The sequence below is a fragment of the Cherax quadricarinatus genome, chromosome 7 (genome assembly GCF_038502225.1).
Source record: "Cherax quadricarinatus isolate ZL_2023a chromosome 7, ASM3850222v1, whole genome shotgun sequence".
In the NCBI taxonomy this organism is placed as follows: Eukaryota; Metazoa; Arthropoda; class Malacostraca; order Decapoda; family Parastacidae; genus Cherax; species Cherax quadricarinatus.
The window spans coordinates 26,511,024-26,534,417 of NC_091298.1; the positions used below are offsets into that span (position 1 = coordinate 26,511,024).

At 39.5% G+C, this 23,394-nt stretch overlaps 1 protein-coding gene across 1 annotated transcript in view; it reads left to right on the forward strand.

Moving 5' to 3' along the window:
* Positions 1-23,394, forward strand: part of LOC128686738 (opioid-binding protein/cell adhesion molecule homolog) — a 429,758-nt gene that overhangs the window by 218,912 nt on the left and 187,452 nt on the right. The window contains exon 5 of the mRNA XM_053773771.2: positions 1,890-1,993. Within this exon, the coding sequence (XP_053629746.1) occupies positions 1,890-1,993 (104 nt within the window). The remainder of the gene's footprint in view (positions 1-1,889; positions 1,994-23,394) is intronic.

A 23,394-nucleotide genomic window follows, 5' to 3' on the forward strand; every position in this document is an offset into this window, starting at 1 on the left:
TTGTTCGTTCGTCATCTGTATTTGCTCTGAATTTATAAAGTGGTGAATCTCTGGATTTTTCTAGCTTCTTGGCACGTTCGCACTTTTGATAACTCATTGCTGACAATGCGTGCTCACTGACAGGTATGATTTAAGTCATACACAAGAACCTGGTGGACTCTGATGAGTTTACCATAATTAGTGTCTTTCTCGGTTTTGCCAGGCACATACAGGCAGCTTCGGTGTTTCACCTGATGTGCACCTCAAGTCATATGATTGTGATACAACAACCATCAGCACGACTCAACAACCAGAGCAACATTATTATTATTATTGCTAATCACTTCCGTCCGTGAAATGAAACAGTACTGCTCTGAAGTCGAGACAGTGCTGCTCTGTAGTCGAGACAGTGCTGCTCTGTAGCTGAGACAGTGCTGCTCTATAGCTGAGACAGTGCTGCTCTGTAGCTGAGACAGTGCTGCTCTGTAGTTGAGACAATGCTGCTCTGTAGCTGAGACAGTGCTGCTCTGTAGTTGAGACAATGCTGCTCTGTAGCTGAGACAGTGCTGCTCTGTAGCTGAGACAGTGCTGCTCTGTAGTTGAGGCAGTACACCTCTGTGACTGTACTGAACAAACAAGGTCGCTCGTTGGTAGTACACAGTTCATTATAAAACTTAGATTCTTAAGTAAATCCACAATATTTCATGAGGTTAACTTACTTGTGTCTTCGCACATACTCATGTTAAAACCAAAGCTTTAATAAGATAAAGCTATCAAATCACTTTACATTAAGAATAAAGAGAGACAATACCGTGAAGAGCAATACACAAATAACCCGTTAATAGCTAGTTAATGGACTATTAACTAGTCACATTGCTAAATACTTACTTTTATATACCATACAGGACTTTTCTATGAGGCATTTTATAGAGTTTTCACCTTTTTGTAATAATATTTCACAATTAGCTTCTTTTACAATGTATGGTAAAACATTTATTGAATAAATTTCAGTAGTTAATTTGATAAGTAATTTCGAGTAATTTACGCAACATTGTTTTCGTACTAACACTATAAAAATATGTAATTTAGTTGTGAATTTTTTTTTTTTTTTTTAATTTTCTTGAGCGGCAGTTTGTGTCTTGATACAGACACTTGAGAGTTAATTTCTGTGGTTCAGTATTATGGCTCTTTCATTGTTTTAATAAAGAAGTTTTTTTTAGTTTTATCTATTAGTATGCTCTAGTAATTTATTCACAAATGTATAATTTTCTTACACGTTACAAATGTTGAATTTGTAAAACAAAATTATTAAGAGTATCTCTTCAGTATGCATTCTAATTATTAGCGAGTGTCTTCACCTAAATGTTGGCGAATAATAAAATTCATGTTTATAGACATTCAGTGTGTGAGAGATGAGACCAGAGACTCATCAGTGAGAGGAACGGCCACACCTGTTAATGAATAAGAAGGCACAATACCGTGACTGGAACAATCCACAAATAATCCCGCACATAAGAGAAAGAAATTCATGATAACCTAAGTTTCTATCTGCTATGTGTGAGCTGTGTAGTGACCTGTTGTTATGTGAATGCTTTGATATGTTGACTATGTCGAAATTATCTCATTACACCGCCTCTGGCTTCTCCATATTGAGTATTTGCTTCACTTGCATAGTCCTTTTCTCTATCGTTCATCGCTATATTTTCTAATTGTATTTCACATCTTCCTTGTGAATACAGTATCAATAATCTTTTTATGAATAATGGGGAAATTGACAAGATCAACGTGGGCCTTAGACACTAACATGTTTCTCTTTCTTTGGCCTTTGACCCGGGACCTTGGACCTTGGACCTTTCCATTTAACGTTGATGCTCGACGGTGACCTCTTGACCGGCGTCTTGATGGAGCAGCGGCCGGAGCGAACATCATGGGGCCCTCAGAGCTCTACATCAAGACAGGCTCCACTCTAGTGCTCACCTGCACCGCAACCCTCCACCCACACGCCCACACCAAGGTCAGTACCCCCCACACGCCCTTACCAAGGTCAGTCCCCATCAGTACCAATATCAGTGCCTGCCCACACGTGCAAAATAAGGTCAGTTCCCACCCACAGGCTCACACCAAGGTCAGCGCCCACTCATCTGGGATGAGCGTAGTACCGAGCATGCTACCTGGGTAGCACTTCAGCCTAATATTCTCTGCAATAGATATGCATCTGTTACATCTAAGATTAGCTTCCACAATCCTCAAAAACGAAAAACGCATTCTGTATATATCAGTTGGGGTATGCAGCTCCATTGTGGAACTCGCACCGTCTTGCTGGATAAAATGCAGAGGTTAGCAACGAGACTAGTCCCTGAGACAAGGGGTATTTGCTCTCAGGAAACACTAAAGAAGCTGATAGATTTAGTGACGTCAGGAGACAGAAGAACAAGAGGTGACATGCTGAAAAGGTATAAAATTACTAAAAAGAATTTATAGGGTCAACAGGGGCAGACTGTTCAAGAGGTGGGAAACAGGTACACTAGGATGCAGCTGGAAGTCGAAAACTAACGAGATGCAGGTTTGTAAGGAAATATTTCTTTACTCTCAGAGTGGTCAGGAAGTGGAATGTCCTGGATAGCGAAGTGGTAGTAGTGGTTTCTATATACAGCATTAACAGGTATAATGAGGCTCTCAAGGCCAGGAGAAGAGGAACCCGGTAACAATCAGCGGAGAGGCAGGGCCAGGAGCTGTGACCCAATCTCCAACCCCAAATAGTTAAGTGTACACACACACACACACACACACACACACACACACACACACACACACACACACACACACACACACACACACACACACACATTTTCTTAGGGTAAATGCCAGTTTAAAATGTTCTTGAATTCATAATTTTATTTATTTTCAGCTATCATGAGGAAAGTTTAGCAAAACTAATTTATAAGACTTACATTGACGAACAACCTCTTATTAGGATAAAATTTCACAGTGTGCAGAGCTTTATTTGATCAAGCTTTACATAGAGCGAAAATTTGTTCCAATGACATTGTTCAGAAAGATGTCATTTTTTATTATAAGAAGAACATAAGAAAGAACACTGCAACAGGCCTACTGGCCTAGGCGAGGGAGCTCCAATTCTCCCACTGGCTTAAACCGATGCCTTGACCTAGTGAGGTCAGACACGTCGCTTAATTCTACAACTTTCTAGAGTGCAGATTCAGGGTCCTTTGTACGGTGACCAAAACTGCGCAGGATAATCTAAATGAGGCCTAACCAAAGATATATAGAATTGAAGAACAACTTGAGGACTTCTATTATTTATACTTCTAGATATGAAGCCAAGGATTCTGTTAGCTTTACTGCGAACACTTATGCACTCTCGTCTTGGTTTCAGATTACTGCTAACAAGAACTCCTAAATCCTTTTCGCAATCCGTAATATTAAGATCTACATTATTTAGTTTATATGTGGCATGGTTATTTTCCTGTCCAACATTTAGAACTTTACATTTGTCTATATTAAACTGCATCTGCCACTTCTCCGACCACTGCATCAGTCTATTCAAATCATCCTGGAGTGATCTGTCCTCATTAGAATGAATTGGACGGCCTGTTTTGGTGTCAACAGCAAATCTGCTTGTCGCTATTTATTCTCTCATCTATGTCGTTTATGTAGATTGTGAACAAGTGGCCCAACATTGACCCCTGTGGAACACCGCTTGTGACGTGCCCCCATTCTGATTTCTCCCCATTTATGCAAACTCTCTGCTGCCTATTTGTCAGCCATGCCTCTACCCAGAAAAATTTTTTTCCTATTCCGTATGCCTTAAGTTTCCTCAATAGCCTCTGGTGTGGAACTCTATCGAAAGCCTTACTGAAGTCCATATACATAATATCATATTCATTACCATGATCTACCTCCTCAAACACCTTAGTGAAGAAAGTTAGTAAATTCGTAAGACAGGAATGCCCCTTTACATCATACCTAATATACTAGAGGTAAAGTTAACTTAAGAATACATCTCGTTGCATGTCCTTTAATGATGAAAAGGTCGTGCACTATGAAGTACGAACAAGCAGCAATTAGCAGCAGAATAAATGCTTAAGATATTCCTACTGTCTCCTCTGGACACGTAATAATTGAGGAAGAAAAAGAAAACCCTTTCTCCACCCTCCGGCAACAAAGCCGGAAACAAGAAAACAGTCGGGAAGAAACACCATCAAATATTAAAGAAAGTCATGAATATCTTATTAGTCATTTGGAAAAGTATATGAAAACATGTTAACCGATTCATTATCATTAATATTTTCTCTTATAGCTCTTATAATTTATTTTACCACATATGCAGTTTACCTTCAAGATAATGTAACCCACAGAAAGAAATACATTCCCTTTGTTCATTCAGTAGCTATCTTGCGCACACCTTTCTCCAGATTTGACAACTCGCCTCTCTTACTGCTCTGTCTAGAGAAATGTTAATCATAGTAACATTACACATTCCTATATAAGGGATACTTATACTGGAAAATGATCTCTCCAACATACCTTTTACGGAGCCTTACTCTTCTCAAAAATTCTTTACTGCCTGTAATAACCTTCTACCTATTCCTAACATTTGCAACCCCCGCCACAGTGTAGCCTTATCCACCACGTTTCTAAATCCTTATATGCACCAAACGGTTCCTTATATTATTGATGGTTTTCAATTTAGATAAATTGAAAAATTATATGTGTATCACTTTGGTATCTTTATTGCCGAAACGTTTCACCAGTACAACAGGTCTCTTAAGTCAAAGACTAGTAGTAGTTCTCAGGTGATCAGTCCCTGAGCCTTGGTAGGCGGTGGCCAGTTCCTCAAGTCTGAAACACCTATCAGCCAGACCTTATATACTTGAGCAGAAGTGAGTGCAGTAAGCGTGGCTCATTAGTCAGTAACATATTCAACCAATAATATATTTGTCTGACACAACACTACAGTATCTTCTACAGGGTAAGTTTTCTGGAACCTCTCTCCTAAACTGTTTAGCATGACCTTTCAGTAATGTGCCACGCTACTCTGATATTACCTCCAGTTACTACAGTATATTAGATCTGGCCGACAACCACTGTTTTAGGTTTGAGGGAACGACCATCCCCTACCTAGGCTGAGGGTCTGATCACCTCAATACTACTACTGTTTCCAGTGTTATACTTGCCTATATTCAACTGAATACAGGCAAGTGTAACAGTGGAAACAGGAGAGACGTTACAACAATAAAAATACCAAAGTGTTGCATATGTGTCTGTCATCAAACAGCTCCACACACTTATTTTGGTATTGTTCAAATAAATAACGATGTGATAATTTGGTTCTCACATCTCCTCACTATGTTTGTCCCCTTTTGCTATATTGTCTACATGTTTTTCTCAATAATTCTTACACTAATCTCTCTTCTCCTTATGCAGTCATCACTTATGTTTGTCCCCTAACTCTTGCAATAATAATTCTGTCTACATTTTCCAGTATACTGAAGAGACTTATTCCTCAATAATTCTTACACTAATCTCTCTTCTCCTTATGCAAAAGACCAACTATGCATGCTCTCTGCCAGACCTTAGGTACCTTCCCTCTTTCATGCATATATTAAACAAATACTCCAGCCATTCCAAACTATATTCCAATCTGTTTACAATACTTGTCCTAATTTCAGTATCTATCTCAACTACTTTCCCTAAGTCAGCCTATCCATTGCCTCAAACACTTGGTCCACACACTGGCCTGGCTCTTTCTTACTTCCACCAGATCTTGTCCCTACCAGTTCAACAATATTTAACAGCCCCTCAGATTGTTCTCTCCATCTTTCCATTTCCTCCACTGTCAAGTGCATTTACTCCTCATTCATATCCAACATATTAATATCTTTCCATTATTTTTCTTTTTCTCAGAAAACATTGTTGGTAAAAGCCTCACTCATTCTCTTATTTGCTTTCTTTTTTACACACCCTCATTACGCGTTCTAAATGTTTTTCCTCTCCATATACTCCTGCTTTCGTATTCCTTTGTTACATTGTAAAAACCTTTCATATGCAAAGTTTTTCTCACTTACTACGCTTTTTATCACGTCATATTACCAATCATTCTTCTTTACACCACTTCCATAACCATAAACCTTTGTTATTGTTGTTGTTATTTCTGCTGCTGACGCTGCTGCTACTCTTTTTTTTTCTTTTTTTTTAGCAAAGTTTTGTATATCAGTAGCGTGCCGTTACCCTATTCTATATGAGAGTTATACAGTGGGAACAAAAGCTAATTATTGCTTCTACTGCTGCCGTTTCTGCTGCTGCTTCTCCTGTTGTTGTTGCTACTGCTACTGCTGTTGCTGCTCTGAGTGTTGCTGTTTCTGCCGCCTCACTCGTCCCCCACTTCTACTGCTCCGTTGTTATCGCCGCAGTCAGTGCTACTACTACTGCTTCTGTTTCGCTTTTATAATTACTACTACTGCTTCTGGTGCTTCTTCACTACAGATGTTACTGTTACAGATGTTACTGCTCTGTCGTTATCAACGATGATGCATCTGATGCTGCTCCTGTGCTGTCGTTTTCACCGCTGTTGCTACTGCTCATTGCACCAGCGCAACTGCTCCCTCATTATCAACACTTCTAATGCTTCTGCTCTGCTGTTTTCATCACTGTTGTTGTTACTGCTCCGCCGTTATCATTCTTTCTTACACTCTTATCAGTGCTCCTCTGGGCTACCAACACTGTTATTGTTCCTCACCTACTTCGCCTCATCATCGTTATTTCTCGTTTATTATCAACCACAACGTTACTAGGCAATAAATAATAGTCTTCCTCACTTCATGCATTTGCTTATCAGCGTAGTTGTTTTTCTAGTTTTTCTCATCGTTCTGTGATGCCCAACTTGTCTTTCCTCTTATATTTCCATCAGCTCTTTTTTTCTCTCTCTTATCATCATTACCAGAGTCTGCATCCCATCTCACTTGTTATTTCTGTCCTTATCGTCCACTCCGTTATTCAACGTAACTTTTCCAACCAAATCTTGTCATTTTTCTCTTGTTTTTGCTCTCTGTTTCTGTTTTTTTTTTCTCTCTCTCTCTCTACGCTAAGAGCGGTGGTGTGCAGTCGTGCTTAAGGTAGCTTCCCAGATTAAAGGTTTAACAGATTAACATGGATTAATTAGTCACAATGACCTATGCTAAGAGATGCGAGTGTGGAAGCTGCTGGCGGCTCTTCATCAAGAATATGTTCACCACAAAGGATGTTGTCGACAGGTGTGTTTGTTTTGTCATACTTCTAAGGTAGCGAGTGAACAAATTAGGAGCATCAAACACATGCTTCAGTATACACATGGAAGAGTTTGTTATTACGGAAACCAATGTTGGTCAAGTTTCTACCCGGTATGAGGAATGTGTATGGTTTTCGCAAAAAATACTTATTAAACTACGGTACTGCTGAGGCCCAATCTTGCGCAAAAAAATGGAAACAAAACTGAATGGAAATAAAAGTTTGCCATTCTACCATACCTTTCAAGAATGCCTGCCATCCAGTGACGTGTTTATAAGAAACATGGTAAGCACTGTTTACCCTATGAAAAACTCACCTTCAACATTAAAATAGCTTTTTGTTAGAATTTAATTTTATACAGTATTTTTCATGAACGAATGAATTTAAACTTAAAGGTCCTTTTAGACAGGAGCCTTTCCCACTTGAAAATCTCTCCCTGGAATACGCAACATTGCATTTTCAATATTATCTTCCCCCTCCATTGCATACCAAAATGATATGCCATTGCCAGACGTAATATACAAGATAAAACAATTATTCGAAAATCAACGTTAAAGAAAAAGATTTGGATGAATCTACATCCTGTGAAAAAGTATTTTGATGCAGGAATTGTCCCTCAAAAAAAAAAATATTTATTGAAGTCAGTAAAAAAATATCATTTTGCTAGAAAGTTGGGAAGAAAAATGCAGTGTCTTCGTCAGTGTCTACTTTCTCCCTGATCGCAGCCACAAGCAGCACCTCACAAACATGACACAATAATTAACCTCATTAAAAACAGATTTCCAAATATGCATTCATTAAGATTCTCTGTGCTTTTACTGAGCTTATCATTCAATGGGTTTAGAAAGAAATTTTATGAGATTGCTTTTCAGTAGTCAAACGATGGCAAGAGTCATGTAGTGAAAACAGTGCAACGCCTGATGGGAAAATATTTGTTACCACTCTTTATCCAGGAGAGAAATTTATTATGTATACAAAACTACGTGGACATCCTGTCTTGTATGATGTGTATATACGTTTATGGTATTCAGATGAAGTCTGGTCATGGACGAAGCATCGTAATAAAGATTTCCCATTAAACACAAGTGTCTTTTTCACTTGTTCTTCAGTAACAGAAGTGTAACTATAACACAGAAATCACAGTTTTGAATTTTTTAACCAAGAAAAGTGAAACAAAAAAAAATCGGAATTTCCTAGAGCTAAATGAGTCAATTTAAATGGTCCCGGAAATAAATGTATATGTAGATCAGGGGTTATTAACCAGGGGTATACATACCCCTTGGAGGTATGGGAACCAAATAATGGGAGTATGAGACTCGATCTCTGAACAATTTGAAAAAAAAATTGTTAGATTTGAATAAACTATCAAATGTTCTGTTCTCAACTATTCACATGTACAATAAAAACCAAGATATTAACATTTTTCGAAGTCATACTGATACTCAAAAAGGTTAAGTACCACTGATGCAGAGCGAAGGTACTCCGCTTTGAAAAAGAATTCAAAAAAAAAAATATCAAGGTCAATAAAGATTGCAAAGCTTTACTCTTCTATGAATTGAGAAATAGTTGTGCAAGAAATGTATACAGTACCGACAAGATGAAAGTTAAGACATGTGAAACATCTGGGTATCTTTATTGTAGACGTTTCGCCATCCAGTGGCTTTATCAATATAGATTCTAGGACATAATTAGAAGACAGTAGAACTATATACAAAAGATGAGGTAATCAATCCCTCAGCCTTGGAGTTGGTGTTGAGAGCAGCGTGGTAGTAAAGGCAGTCTCCTTGCCTTTGCTCCAGTATCTTTTCCACCACGGTGCTCTCAACACCAACTCCAAGGCTGAGGGATTTATTACCTCATCTTTTGTATATAGTTCTACTGTCTTCTAATTATGTCCTAGAATCTGTATTGATAAAGCCACTGGATGGCGAAACGTCTACAATAAAGACAACCAGATGTTGCACATGTGTCTTAACTGAAAGAGAGTTATTATGAAACCTCTTGAGTAAGTTAGAATTTTACAGCTCGAGAAAACTTTAATTGAGCTATTTCTAAAATGCTAAGAATTTATAAAAAAACATATTTATTATTATTCATACTTTGGCTTTGTGTAAAATCTTACTCGCCACATTTGCTTACCCTAACTTTTTTTTTTGTTTTCAAAAGGCGCCCACTGTTTCCATCTTATCAAGCCTTTCAGTAATTCTTGCCTATCGTATCATATACTTGCCAATAGTACCTACCATTCTACCGTACTTGTCATTACCTGCCATCCTACTATATTTGTTGTCAGTACCTACCATTCTACCATGATTGTTGTCAGTACCTGCCATCCTACCATAGTTGTCAGTACCTGCCATCCTCCCATACCTGTTGTCAGTATCAGCCATTCTACCATAGCTGTTGTCAGTACCTGCCATTCTACCATAGTTGTCAGTACCAGCCATTCTACCATACTTGTCAGTACCTGCCATTCTACCATACTTGTCAGTACCTGCCATTCTACCATACTTGTCAGTACCTGCCATCCTACCATAGTTGTTGTCAGTATCAGCCATTCTGCCATAGCTGTTGTCAGTACCTGCCATTCTACCACAGTTGTCAGTACCAGCCATTCTACCATACTTGTTGTCAGTACCTGCTATCCTACCATAGTTGTCAGTACCTGCCATTCTACCTTACTTGTTATCAGTACCTGCCATCCTACCATACTTGTCAGTATCAGCCATCCTACCATACTTGTCACTACCTACTATCCACCTACTTGCCAACAATACTTGCCATTCTACTTATCCTCGGAACACGATTTTTATAACCTTATTGGTGGAAGTGATTTAACGAAGTTATCTTGACAGATACAAACCATTCATAAAGAAATTTAAATACAGTATAGATATTACTTTTACAGCCAATCTAGAAGGAAAACAATTCTAACCTAGAACTAATTGTAGAATAATTTATTTTTACTCTTTTACAGTAATAAATAGATCTGGGATATTATATCCTAAATAGAAACAGGAATTTTAACTGTTCGTACACTGTGTGCATATTTATTCTTTAAGATTTGTAACTCTTTTTTTCTTTGCTGTTACCAAACATTGATTTTGTAACCGTGGATCTAGATTGATGAGTTCACTTCTGATTTTAGCTGAAAATTTTGTGTCCATTGATATAACTTGCTCTTGTTGAGCGATACATTCAACAAAAGTACACAACTTTTCTCCTCAACACTGATTTCAGAATTTTACAACCAGTCTTTTGTCATGTTCGCATTTACAGTTTTCTCCCCAACACCAGCGGCGATGTTACTTACGTATTCGTGAGAACAAACACTACTACTCGGTGAACACACTCCTGTCATGTTTTGCATGTCACGACTAATACTATCTCTGTTGCAATATTCATATCTGTATCTTTGCTACATAGGCTTTGTAAATGGTCCAAGTCGGACCGAAACGTCGTCGTAAGCTCCTCTCTCCTATATGCGGGTTGTGTACATAGACTCTCCTGCGGATGTGTGGATGTTGTCTTGTCGTACCTCACTCTCTCGGCTTATTCCATCGATTTCTTTTGCTTTAAGTACAACAGTTTGCTGACCTTTCACCAAAGCCTCCACGTAGCTCCCACTGTTCATTCTCGTTGAATCTCAAAATAAACAAAACACCTTTTTAATAAGCTTTCACAATGACTGAACACTTCAAGCGGATTACACCTTCGGGAGAAATTACAGGTGTGAAAACTTTTCATTATTTTTAGCCTTGTTTATTTTTTATTTCTGCTATAGTTCTCGTTTTTAGATATTTGTATAGTTTATGCAGAATATCTTCGATTTAAGAATATATTTTGGAACGGATAATCCCCAAAAAATAGAAACCTAAATATTTGTTTATAAAAAGTCGTATTAAACAAAAGATGTTAAGCATGCAATTTGCATATTTCAGGAAGACTGAAGCAATAACAAATATCTGAATCTGTATTTTGTCTCTTGTTAAAATAACATTATACCGCTATTATCTATCTTCTATAATACTACAACGTATTACTGGTTGTTATATACATTGTATTAATAAAAGATTCAACAAATTGCTATCAAGCTTACTCGAGCTTCCTCCATAGCACATGTTTTTTGTCGACTACCTCCTCGCTGGACTCCATTTCATCTACATTTCTTCGGACAATTAAACTAAAGTTTTCACACTTTAGTTCACAGTGCCTGGAAGATAACTGAATGACCACCAAATTGACCAAGAACTTCTAATCTCAGTCAAGCCTTAAATCTCATTCCAGGGAAATGCTATCAGCTAGGGTCTCGCTTCACATTTCTATTTTTCATAATTATCATCCCGTTCACATCAGCTTCCGTATTCTCTCCTTTACACTTCCATGCACCTTTTCAGCGATCCAGATTAACTCCACATCTCATTCCTCTTCTTGCGTCTCACCTTCAGCATAAACAGAGAGAGAGCGTGTTTTGCTAGGTCCATGACCGTACTAATATCCTACACAATTAACTTAAAGGCTTCAGTTTAAGATTTTTCAATTTTCCATTGAGGATTCCCATTTTCAAACGATTTTCCAGGATTATTTCACCGCCTTTGAGACCGCAGGTAAGTTGCTGTCCTCAGTCAGCAACCAGCCATTTTCTGCCATACCGCATTTGCGTTCTTGCCCATGTTCTCTGCATAGTTGCCGCGTTGAAAAATCGGTGCAATACCGGTTACAGGTTAGACACACCAGACTCACACAGGTTGAGACGCCAAGCATCCCTCCGTCTTACTCACCGGGACGTACTGACAGTGAATTTTCTATTCATTACCTGTCCGAACAGAGAGACTATTTTGCGCTTCTCCAACACATCTAACTGTCCGTCTCTCACTGTGTTCTAATTTTCATGTAAATTCTATGGCTATTGCTTTTAACAGAATCCTTTTACATAAATTCTGACTCCCCCCTTTTTTTTTTTTTTACAATTAGACTAACCGTTCACACCTCTAACTCTTTAACAAGGCAACCCATCCCAGGCAGCGCTGAATGACACACCTGTTTTGTGTTTTTTTAAATAATAATAATAAATTATTATTATTATTATTATTATAAATCCAATTAGCTGACATATTTTTTTTTTACTTTTTTCCCAAAAAGAGCGAATCAATTATGTGAGTATGCATCTTCAAGGTCTAGATATAATTACTCTGCTAAATTCCTTGGTTAATTCAAGAAACTATTTTGCAGCAGAAACAATTCTGTCTTTACCCAATATTTTAAATAATGCTCACACACACACACACACATACACACACACACACACACACACACACACACACACACACACACACACACACACACACATACACACAAATGCAAAGGTTTGCAACAAGACTAGTCCCAGAGCTAAGAGGTATGTCCTACGAGGAGAGGTTAAGGGAAATCAACCTGACGACACTGGAGGACAGGAGAGATAGGGGGGACATGATAACGACATACAAAATACTGAGAGGAATTGACAAGGTGGACAAAGACAGGATGTTCCAGAGATTGGACACAGTAACAAGGGGACACAGTTGGAAGCTGAAGACACAGATGAATCACAGGGATGTTAGGAAGTATTTCTTCAGCCACAGAGTAGTCAGTAAGTGGAATAGTTTGGGAAGCGATGTAGTGGAGGCAGGATCCATACATAGCTTTAAGCAGAGGTATGATAAAGCTCACGGCTCAGGGAGAGTGACCTAGTAGCGATCAGTGAAGAGGCGGGGCCAGGAGCTCGGACTCGACCCCCGCAACCTCAACTAGGTGAGTACAACTAGGCGAGTACACACACACACATACACACACACACACACACACACACAAATAATAAGATGGCGCGACCTTACAAGTTAACAATATGCTACATTCGACTGGAATCCAAAAAACAAATGAAGAAATGTCTGACCTCTGCATCTCGAAATTCAATACAAAGCGAGGAAAATTTATATTCCTTTCAATACATCTTCCGTTAAAGCAACGTAGACAACACTTTCCTATATTACGAAACTAAATCTATAATAAATTACAACGAGATAGCGATAATGTGTGACAAATATACCTGATATAAACTAGAACAATATGTACATCAGGGATCAGGGAGATACCTGACCTGCTAACATAATTGAAAGCAACATCCCAGGTTACAGTATCTTATCACGTTCACATCTCGCTGGAATTGCAAACAGGATCTTATTCCTTACGTGTTGGATCTCATCCTGACCACCGAGTGTGATTTTATCCACTCATACGGGGTACGAGAGAAAGCAGGAAACAGTCACACCTTGTCAGATCCATAATCACACACACACAAAGTTTAAGATTTAAAATTATATTATGATGGTACCCAACTACAGAGCACTTTCATGTTAATATAATGATAGACTGTGTTGCACGATGCCCTTCTCTCCCTCCCTCTCCCCCTCCCTCCTATCCTCCCTCCGGCCTTTCCCCTACTCCATTCCCCTTTCCTTCCTTCAATTTCTCCCTACTTCTCTCGCTTCCTTCCCCTGTCCCTCTCTCCCTCCCGTGCTCTGTCCCTCCCTCCCTCCCTCCCTTCCCCTGTCCCTCCCTCCCTCCCTCCCTTCCCCTGTCCCTCCCTCCCTTCCCCCCTACTCTGAGACATAGTGACACACAACAACTCGTTATAAAAAGACGCCAAATTTACTCAACAAGCGCCAATTACACTCGGCTGGGCGACTTTATACTGGGAAAAAATATTCGCTTAATGAACCTCTTTTTGCGTCAAGTCGATGCAAAAGTGAAGTGGTAATTAATGTCTCATAACGAAAGGGGAAATAGTGAGGTGAGGGGCTAGTAGAAGGGAAGTGAAGGGAAGATGAAGGAGAGGTGGGGAAAAAGAGAAAGATGTAGGAAGGGAAGGAGGACAGAGAGGAATGGGAAGAAGAATAAAGAGGAATGAGAAGGGAGTGGAAATGAGAAGAGTAATGATAAAGGAGTGGAAGGGAGAACAAAAAAAATGAGAAGGGAGTGGGAAGAACAACAGAGGAATGAGGAGGGAATTGGAAGAACAAAGAGGAATGAGGAGGAAGTGGGAAGGACAACATACTGCGAACTATTGGATAATTATTTTATTTTATTCACCGAGAAGCGCCATATTCGTAGGGATCATATATTGCTTTGGGAAAGGCGAGGCAATCAAGTTTGATCCGAGGAAGAGAAGACAGCTCCTTTACCAGCATCAAGAATACTTAAATTGCAAAAATGATACTGAAAGCACATAGAGCAAGTAAAATAAAGTTAAAAACACTGAAGAACACCACTTTGATGTTTATTATCACATGTTGTCTGTAGCCAGTGAACCACAGTGAACCACAGTGAACCACAGTGAACCATAGTGAACCACAGTGAACCACAGTGAACCACAGTGAACCATAGTGAACCACAGTGAACCACAGTGAACCATAGTGAACCACAGTGAACCACAGTGAACCACTGTGAACCACAGTGAACCATAGTGAACCACAGTGAACCATAGTGAACCACAGTGAACCATAGTGAACCACAGTGAACCACAGTGAACCATAGTGAACCACAGTGAACCACAGTGAACCACAGTGAACCACAGTGAACCATAGTGAACCACAGTGAATCACAGTGAACCATAGTGAACCACAGTGAACTACAGCGAACCACTGTGAACCACAGTGAACCATAGTGAACCACAGTGAACCATAGTGAACCACAGTGAACCACAGTGAACCATAGTGAACCACAGTGAACCACAGTGAGCCACAGTGAACCACTGTGAACCACAGTGACCCACAGTGACCCACAGTGACCCACAGTGAACCACGGTGAGCCATAGTGAACCACTGTGAACCACAGTGAACCACAGTGAACCACTGTGAACCACAGTGACCCACAGTGACCCACAGTGAGCCACAGTGAACCACGGTGAGCCATAGTGAACCACTGTGAACCACAGTGAACCACAGTGAACCACTGTGAACCACAGTGACCCACAGTGAACTACAGCGAACCACTGTGAACCACAGTGAACCATAGTGAACCCCAGTGAGCCACAGTGAACCACAGTGAACCACTGTGAACCACGGTGAGCCATAGTGAACCACTGTGAGCCACAGTGAACCACGGTGAGCCATAGTGAACCACTGTGAACCACAGTAAACCACGGTGAACCATAGTGAACCACAGTGAACCACAGTGAGCCACAGTGAAGCACAGTGAACCACAGTGAACCACAGCGAACCATAGTGAACCACAGGGAATCTGGTAAACCACAGTGAACCATAGTGAACCACAGTGAGCCACAGTGAACCAAAGTGAACCACAGTGAACCACAGTGAACCACAGCGAACCAAAGTGAACCACAGTGAACCACAGTGAACCACAGCGAACCAAAGTGAACCACAGTAAATCATAGTGTACCATAGTGAGCCACAGTGTACCACAGTGAACCACATTAAACCATAGTGAGCCACAGTAACCCATAGTGAACCACACTGAACCAAAGTGAACCACAGTGAACCACAGTGAACCACAGCGAACCAAAGTGAACCACAGTAAATCATAGTGAACCATAGTGAGCCACAGTGTACCACAGTGAACCACATTAAACCATAGTGAGCTACAGTAACCCATAGTGAGCCACAGTGTACCACAGTGAACCACATTAAACCATAGTGAGCCACAGTGTACCACAGTGAACCACATTAAACCATAGTGAGCCACAGTAACCCATAGTGAGCCACAGTGTACCACAGTGAACCACATTAAACCATAGTGAGCCACAGTGTACCACAGTGAACCACATTAAACCATAGTGAGCCACAGTAACCCATAGTGAACCACAGTGAATCACAGAGAATCACAGTATAAATCATTCAGTGAACGACAGTATAAATCATTCAATGCGAACTTCAGTAAATGAATAAGATGACCCTTTGACACGATCAGGGAAGGAGGAGGTAAGGAGGAGGGAGGGGCGGAAGGTGGGAGGGAGGGAGGGAGGGAGGGAGGGAGGGAGGGAGGGACGGAAGGAGGTAGGGACGGAAGGAGGAAGGGAAGGGAGAAGGAAAGAGAGGGAGGGAAGGGTAAATACGAAGGGAAAGAATAAGGAAGGGAAGGAACGAAGGGAGGAGGAGGCAATCGAGGTAATAAACAAAGATGGAGTGAGAAAACGTAGCAGTTGTTACTCTTACCTCCAGTGAGTGTCAGCTGTTACTCTTACCTCCAGTGAGTGTCAGCTGTTACTCTTGCCTCCAGTGAGTGTCAGCTGTTACTCTTACCTCCAGTGAGTGTCAGCTGTTACTCTTGCCTCCAGTGAGTGTCAGCTGTTACTCTTGCCTCCAGTGAGTGTCAGCTGTTACTCTTGCCTCCAGTGAGTGTCAGCTGTTACTCTTGCCTCCAGTGAGTGTCAGCTGTTACTCTTGCCTCCAGTGAGTGTCAGCTGTTACTCTTGCCTCCAGTGAGTGTCAGCTGTTACTCTTGCCTCCAGTGAGTGTCAGCTGTTACTCTTGCCTCCAGTGAGTGTCAGCTGTTACTCTTGCCTCCAGTGAGTGTCAGCTGTTACTCTTGCCTCCAGTGAGTGTCAGCTATTACTCTTGCCTCCAGTGAGTGTCAGCTGTTACTCTTACCTCCAGTGAGTGTCAGCTGTTACTCTTGCCTCCAGTGAGTGTCAGCTGTTACTCTTGCCTCCAGTGAGTGTCAGCTGTTACTCTTACCTCCAGTGAGTGTCAGCTGTTACTCTTACCTCCAGTGAGTGTCAGCTGTTACTCTTACCTCCAGTGAGTGTCAGCTGTTACTCTTACCTCCAGTGAGTATCAGCTGTCACTCTTACCTCCAGTGAGTGTCAGCTGTTGCTCTTACCTCCAGTGAGTGTCAGCTGTTGCTCTTACCTCCAGTGAGTGTCAGCTGTTACTCTTACCTCCAGTGAGTGTCAGCTGTTACTCTTACCTCCAGTGAGTGTCAGCTGTTACTCTTACCTCCAGTGAGTGTCAGCTGTTACTTTTACCTCCAGTGAGTGTCAGCTGTTACTCTTACCTCCAGTGAGTGTCAGCTGTCACTCTTACCTCCAGTGAGTGTCAGCTGTCACTCTTACCTCCAGTGAGTGTCAGCTGTTACTCTTACCTCCAGTGAGTGTCAGCTGTTACTCTTGCCTCCAGCTCATGGTCCCATCTTTACCTTTCGACCGAATAGTGCAAAACAGTTTTTCGATAATTTTAGTACCCATCTTACACCTCCATTAAACAGTGTAATTCTTGTGAGTATTCATGGTCTTAGTGTTGATCAAGTGTTTCCTGCTGTCCCCGCCACCTGTTTGGGTGTATAATTTTCATTAATGGGAAATTACATTCCTTGTAATTTACATCCTTGGTAATTAACATCGGTAATTTACATCTCTGGCAATTTACAACCCCTGTAAGATGCATTCTTGGCAATTTACATCTCAGTTAATTTACACCTTAACATCTTTATCTGAGGTTTGCGATCTTAGCTCCATTTGCTGATACGAAATTTTAGGCTTCTGAGGACAAGATTTTATTAATGGGTATGTTAAAATCTTTTTCTTTAAATGTCTTCTTGACTATTCGGCAAGAGTGTTTTCTGCCTATTAAGAAAAATCACAATTTGTTTTTGACACAAATCTGCGGAAATCTATGTAATTGTATTAAGTCCTATTAAATAAATTTAAAATGACCTATGATTATATATTGCAGAATTTACCTAAAAAAAATGCATGTATGGCTTCCATTGATTGTTCCCGAACGGTTGAGGGGCGCAGTAGGAGCTCAAGACCCCAGTTTCATTGAACCAGCTCCTCCTAAATGCACAAACAGTCCCACTGGGACAACCCAATCATGAAAAAAATAGCCTCCACAATGCTTAACAACGCTTCAGGGAAGGACAACGCTTCAGGGAAATACAAAGCTCGTCTCATAGCAGTGAAGGCACCGCATTCAGAAGATTTCCTTTTAACTGTTCCCAATTCCTCCTTGGGCATTCGACTCGACTCACAGGATATTCGGATTGGTTACGCTTTTCGCCTAGCCGCCCCCATACTCACCGAACATAGGAATACCTGCGGCAGGGCGTTAGCTGATCAATTCCGACTACACAGTCTCGTCTGTCAAACATCAGAAGGGAAGTATGCTAGACATGAGGTCAGTGACATCAAGAGAAGTCTTGCCACAGCCCGTTGCCCAGCTGAACGGGAAACCCAAGTAGTGAGGTCTGATGGAAGTCAAAAACTCCCAGGAGTTACTATGCAACCCTGGAAGGATGGTAAGCAGATTGCATGGGACTATACCTGTGCCTCTACGTTGGCTGACACCTACTTCCCATACTCCGAAGCTGAGAGGGGGGGGGGGTGGAGCCACCAGTTTCAGGGAGACCCAGAAGATCCACAAATATGGAGGGCTGCCACCTTGCAGTAACTTCATCCCAGTAGAGTAAGAGATCCTTGGAGCATGGGGTAAGTGTGCCCTAACATTCCTTAAAGAGTTGAGTGAAATCCTCATCACAAAAACCAAGGACCACAGAGCAACCACCTTTCTCTTTCAGAGACTCCTAGATGGAATTCAGAGAGAAAATGACTGCAGCATTCTGGGCACGTGGATCACCGCCTGGGATCTGGATGAAGTATTGGAAATGTAGGCTCTGAGATGTCATGTTGTTTTCCTTTCCATTGTGTCTTTGTTAATGCATTTTGTTTATAAATGAAGCTCACATAGACTATAGAATAAAGGGGATGGTAGAAGAAAATATTCAAACAGCTCCAGGGAGAATCTTGAGTTTCCCTGAAATACGTTTATTCTCTTTTCTGAGGATGAGGGTCCCATGTCCAGTTCTAGAGGTGGTACCTCCTTAAAATTATGATATATATATATATATATATATATATATACATATATATGTATACATATATATACATACATATATACACACACAAAACAACCACTGTGAAAAAATAGTGAAATTCCAAGCGCTTTCGTGACTTCTCACATTATTAAGAAACTCCATAATTTTACAAGTCACGAAACCGCTTGGAATTTCACTATTCTTTCACAGTGGTTGTTTTGCATATTCTGATATCACCTGTTTACTGTGATATTATTTCATATATATATATATATATATATATATATATATATATATATATATATATATATATATATATATATATATATATATATATATATATATATGTATATATATATATATATATATGTATGTCGTGTCGAATAGGTAAAGCTTATCAATTAACTAGAACTCATTTTAAATTAAGTCCTTTCTAAAATTTCCTCTTACACATATAAAGATATATATTGTTCATTTATGTTAATATAAAAATTAATGATTTTGTACCAAAAGAACCTTAGGAAACTTATCTAACCTTATTATAAGAAGCGGAAATTAATTTAGCCTAGTCCAACTATATATATTTTATACAAGTTTACAAAAATTTAATAATAAACAATCACAATGAAATATATTTTTTTTCGTTAGATTCAGAATGATTTTTGCGAAATTATTGCATACACAAATTATCGCCTGCTCTATTCGGCAAGAAGTGCATTGCTATTTAAACCAAAATCACAAGTTTTACTTATTCGGCACGATATATATATATATATATATATATATATATATATATATATATATATATATATATATATATATGTGTGTGTGTGTGTGTGTGTGTGTGTGTGTGTGTGTGTGTGTGTGTGTTCGTAAATTTAAAGAAATATTGCTTACACAATAGCTATAGGAATGTGTGGTACTACAGGCCTTTTTCCTCGACCCAGTATCTGGTCAGTATTCTAGCTACGACAACGTTATCTTGTCCAAACACACACTTCTCCCGACCTATAATTGTTTATCTTTCTCGGAATTAACTGGTGTACAATATAAGTTACTCTTTCACTGTTAATGGTGGCGTACCATACCTTTCAGATAGGATATTTAACAAACAACGAAATTAACAGCTGCACTTAACATATGGACCAAATAACTTTTCACACGAAAACTTATTACACTGTAATGAACGTAATTATAAAACTGTTTAATGAACGTAATTATAAAACTGAGTTGACGTTTTTAATCGCCCTGCAAAATGACAAATATGCTCCGTGGGGCCTTACCTTGCTAATAAGCAAGTTATAAAATCCCAGAAATTGTCACGGCCCGAAAGTGACTTTTTTGAAGGTCTCACTCTTTTTTTTTTTTTCTTGCGAGAAATGCTATTCCTCTTCATCCTCTTTTTTTTTTCTTCTTTTTTTTAATGCAGTCTTTCATTGGAAAACTCCATCTGTAATGATATCAGGTAACTTGATTTCTGAAACTGTGATTTCTCTTATTTTTTCCCATCTAGTTTTCATTAAATTTTTGGATTTTTTTTTACCAAATGTATGCATGTATAAAATACGTAGATATTCTTGTCTACCAACGTGTCTGATTTTGTTGGGGAATAAGTGAGCGTGGATTATGTTATTTGGGTTATAGGGCTGTTGGGAGGGGAGTGGTGATAAGGCTTAAGGGTGTATTAGTCCTGGGAGTGTGGTAATGTTCGGGGATGTGGTGGTTGCTACAAGTTTAGGTCTCGGTAATCCACTGGCCAGGATTAGATTTTTTCACTTATCAGTGCCATCTATGGTGGTAAATTCTAGTTTTAAAATGGTCTTTATTTATAAATGATAATTTCATATGAAAAGTATTTAAACGTGTAGTCTTGTCACATTTATAAGGTAGTAAATGTGCCGATCCACTACAACAAAAATGAAAGTCACAAAACAGAGTTAATCTAAAAACAACAAAGTCATCAAGTTAATGAGTAAATTGTTTTTCTTATTGTGTATATCTGAGTTCGGAATGTGTCAGTTTCACATTTCGTGATAGTGATTTCGCAGCAGAGAAGAATATTCTTCCCTGACTATTTTAAAAGCCACACTTGATGACATTAACCAAGTCCTGATTAAAGGACTCGTCAAGGGGTTGCATTCTCTTAGGTTTACGCATTTGGATGTGGTTGTCATCAGCGTATAAAGAAACTGAATCACTGAAGTTAGAATGCTGTTTTTCTTGTGCTCCAGTTCTATGTTAGGGGGCAATGTTTGACTGTCAGCTTCATTCTTAAAGTTATGTTTTGATCATCATTGTTGCTTTATCTACATACTTATACTATACTACAGTCATAACTGATTTTATAAGCTGCAATTCTATTTCGAGTGTGTGATATTCTTTTGCAAGATCACACATATAATGGTTGTTAGGATAAAGTTTTTTTTCTTTGTCATTCAGGAAAGTGTTAAGTGCTCACCCAAACTCCAGCTTGGGCCTATGTGCTTCTTTGCTGAAGCTTTTGCTTGGGTGAATCTAAAAGCATTCATATCCAGCACCCGTCAAGAAGCGAGGTCAGTGAGAGGTACTACAGCCGGATTGTCAAACAATTATTTGATAAATGTAAACAGTTTACTGTATGACTGTTCCTCTGTAGTATCATTGTTTGCCTCCCTAGCATCATTGTCTCCCTCTCCATCAGCGTCATTGCTGGGTGTTGCAGCATCTGCATCCTTTGTGTGTAAGACCTATGAAAGTAGCCTTCAGCAGCTACCAGCTCACTGCTCACAATGGAAAACACACTATTATCCGTTTTCCTGACAGCTACTTTCCAGATTTTCTCAAGTGCTCTTGTGTTTTGGCCTCTCAAGAACTTGCTTTCTCAAGGAAGATGCCTTATAAACATTGAATTGATGCGGGTCTTGCCTCATTGACTTTAATGAAATTTCTGACGCGAATTTAAATGTAAGCTTTTCTTTTGCACTGTCATCAAGCAGCTTTATTTCACTGTAAAAATGTTTCGACATTATTTGTGGTAGGGCAACTGTGGTATCTCTCCATCAGACAGTATTTTAGCTATCTGGTTTCAAAAGTTCTCAGGGAGGTTATCCAAGAGTCGATGTTTATAATGTGATACCAAGTTTGAGTCTTGAATTCGAGTTGCACAATAGCTCAGACACACCTTGTCGGCTCTACGCCGCAATGTTCTGCCTGAAGGATGGGGATCATCTTCTCTTAGATGGTAGTGCTCCAAAACCTGCAAATGTAGAGTCAGTTTAAAGAAACTGAAACGTTGATCTGATTGTATAAATACTGTAAAAAAAATCACATACAAGTATTCTTGGTATTTTCGCCCTTGGGGTATGTATAACCCCGTTATACATACCCCAAGGGGTATGTATACCGGGGGTATACATACACCTTGGGGGTATGGGAACCAAATACTGGGGTTATGGGACTCGATCTCTGAACAATTTTAAAAAAAGTTGTTTTACATTAGAATAAACTATCAGCTGTTCTTTTACTAGATATCCATAAGTAAAGTAAAACCAAGCTATTGACATCTTTTAAAGTCACACTTATACGTAACAGGACTGATGGTGATGATTTCGACAGTGTGGCGAAGGAGATATAGGGACATACTGGGCAATCCATTGGGGGTCTGTATTCGTAAAAAAGTTAAGAATCCCTGCTTTAGAAAAAGAGATGATTATAACTTTAAATTTTTCAGTTTATTCTTCTCGTGCAACAGTTGCATGCTTCAGCTAATTATAATGCGAATAACTTTATCTGAAAATAAAAAATAGGATCTTCCATTAAAACTTAAAAGCCCAGTGAAATATAATAGTTCGCGTCACCTCTCTGACCATTTTCCAGCCGAGGCAAGAGAAGCCACAGAACATACATTCAGAACCAATTATCATCATAGGTAAATATAATATTAAGTACAATGTAATAATCCTAATCTGCTCTTCTGGAAAGCGTATCAAACTCTAATACACTTTATATAGATCTTGTAAGTCAAACTGGTACCTCAGGTGGCACTAATACTGGCTCTGACATATGGACATAAGTTATGGGGAGGGGGTTGAGGGTATTAAGTGGTTTAGGGAAAAAAACGTATATCGTATTTTATAAATGACCTAACTCCCTCGTGAGATAATTAGAGAAGAGCTTGAGTAAATAGTGTATGGGATAATTAGCGTGTGTGAATAATGCTGAAATGGTTTGTGGTTTGGTTTGGTTTGGTTGAAGTCATCCTGAGTGCCAAATGATGTTTTTCAC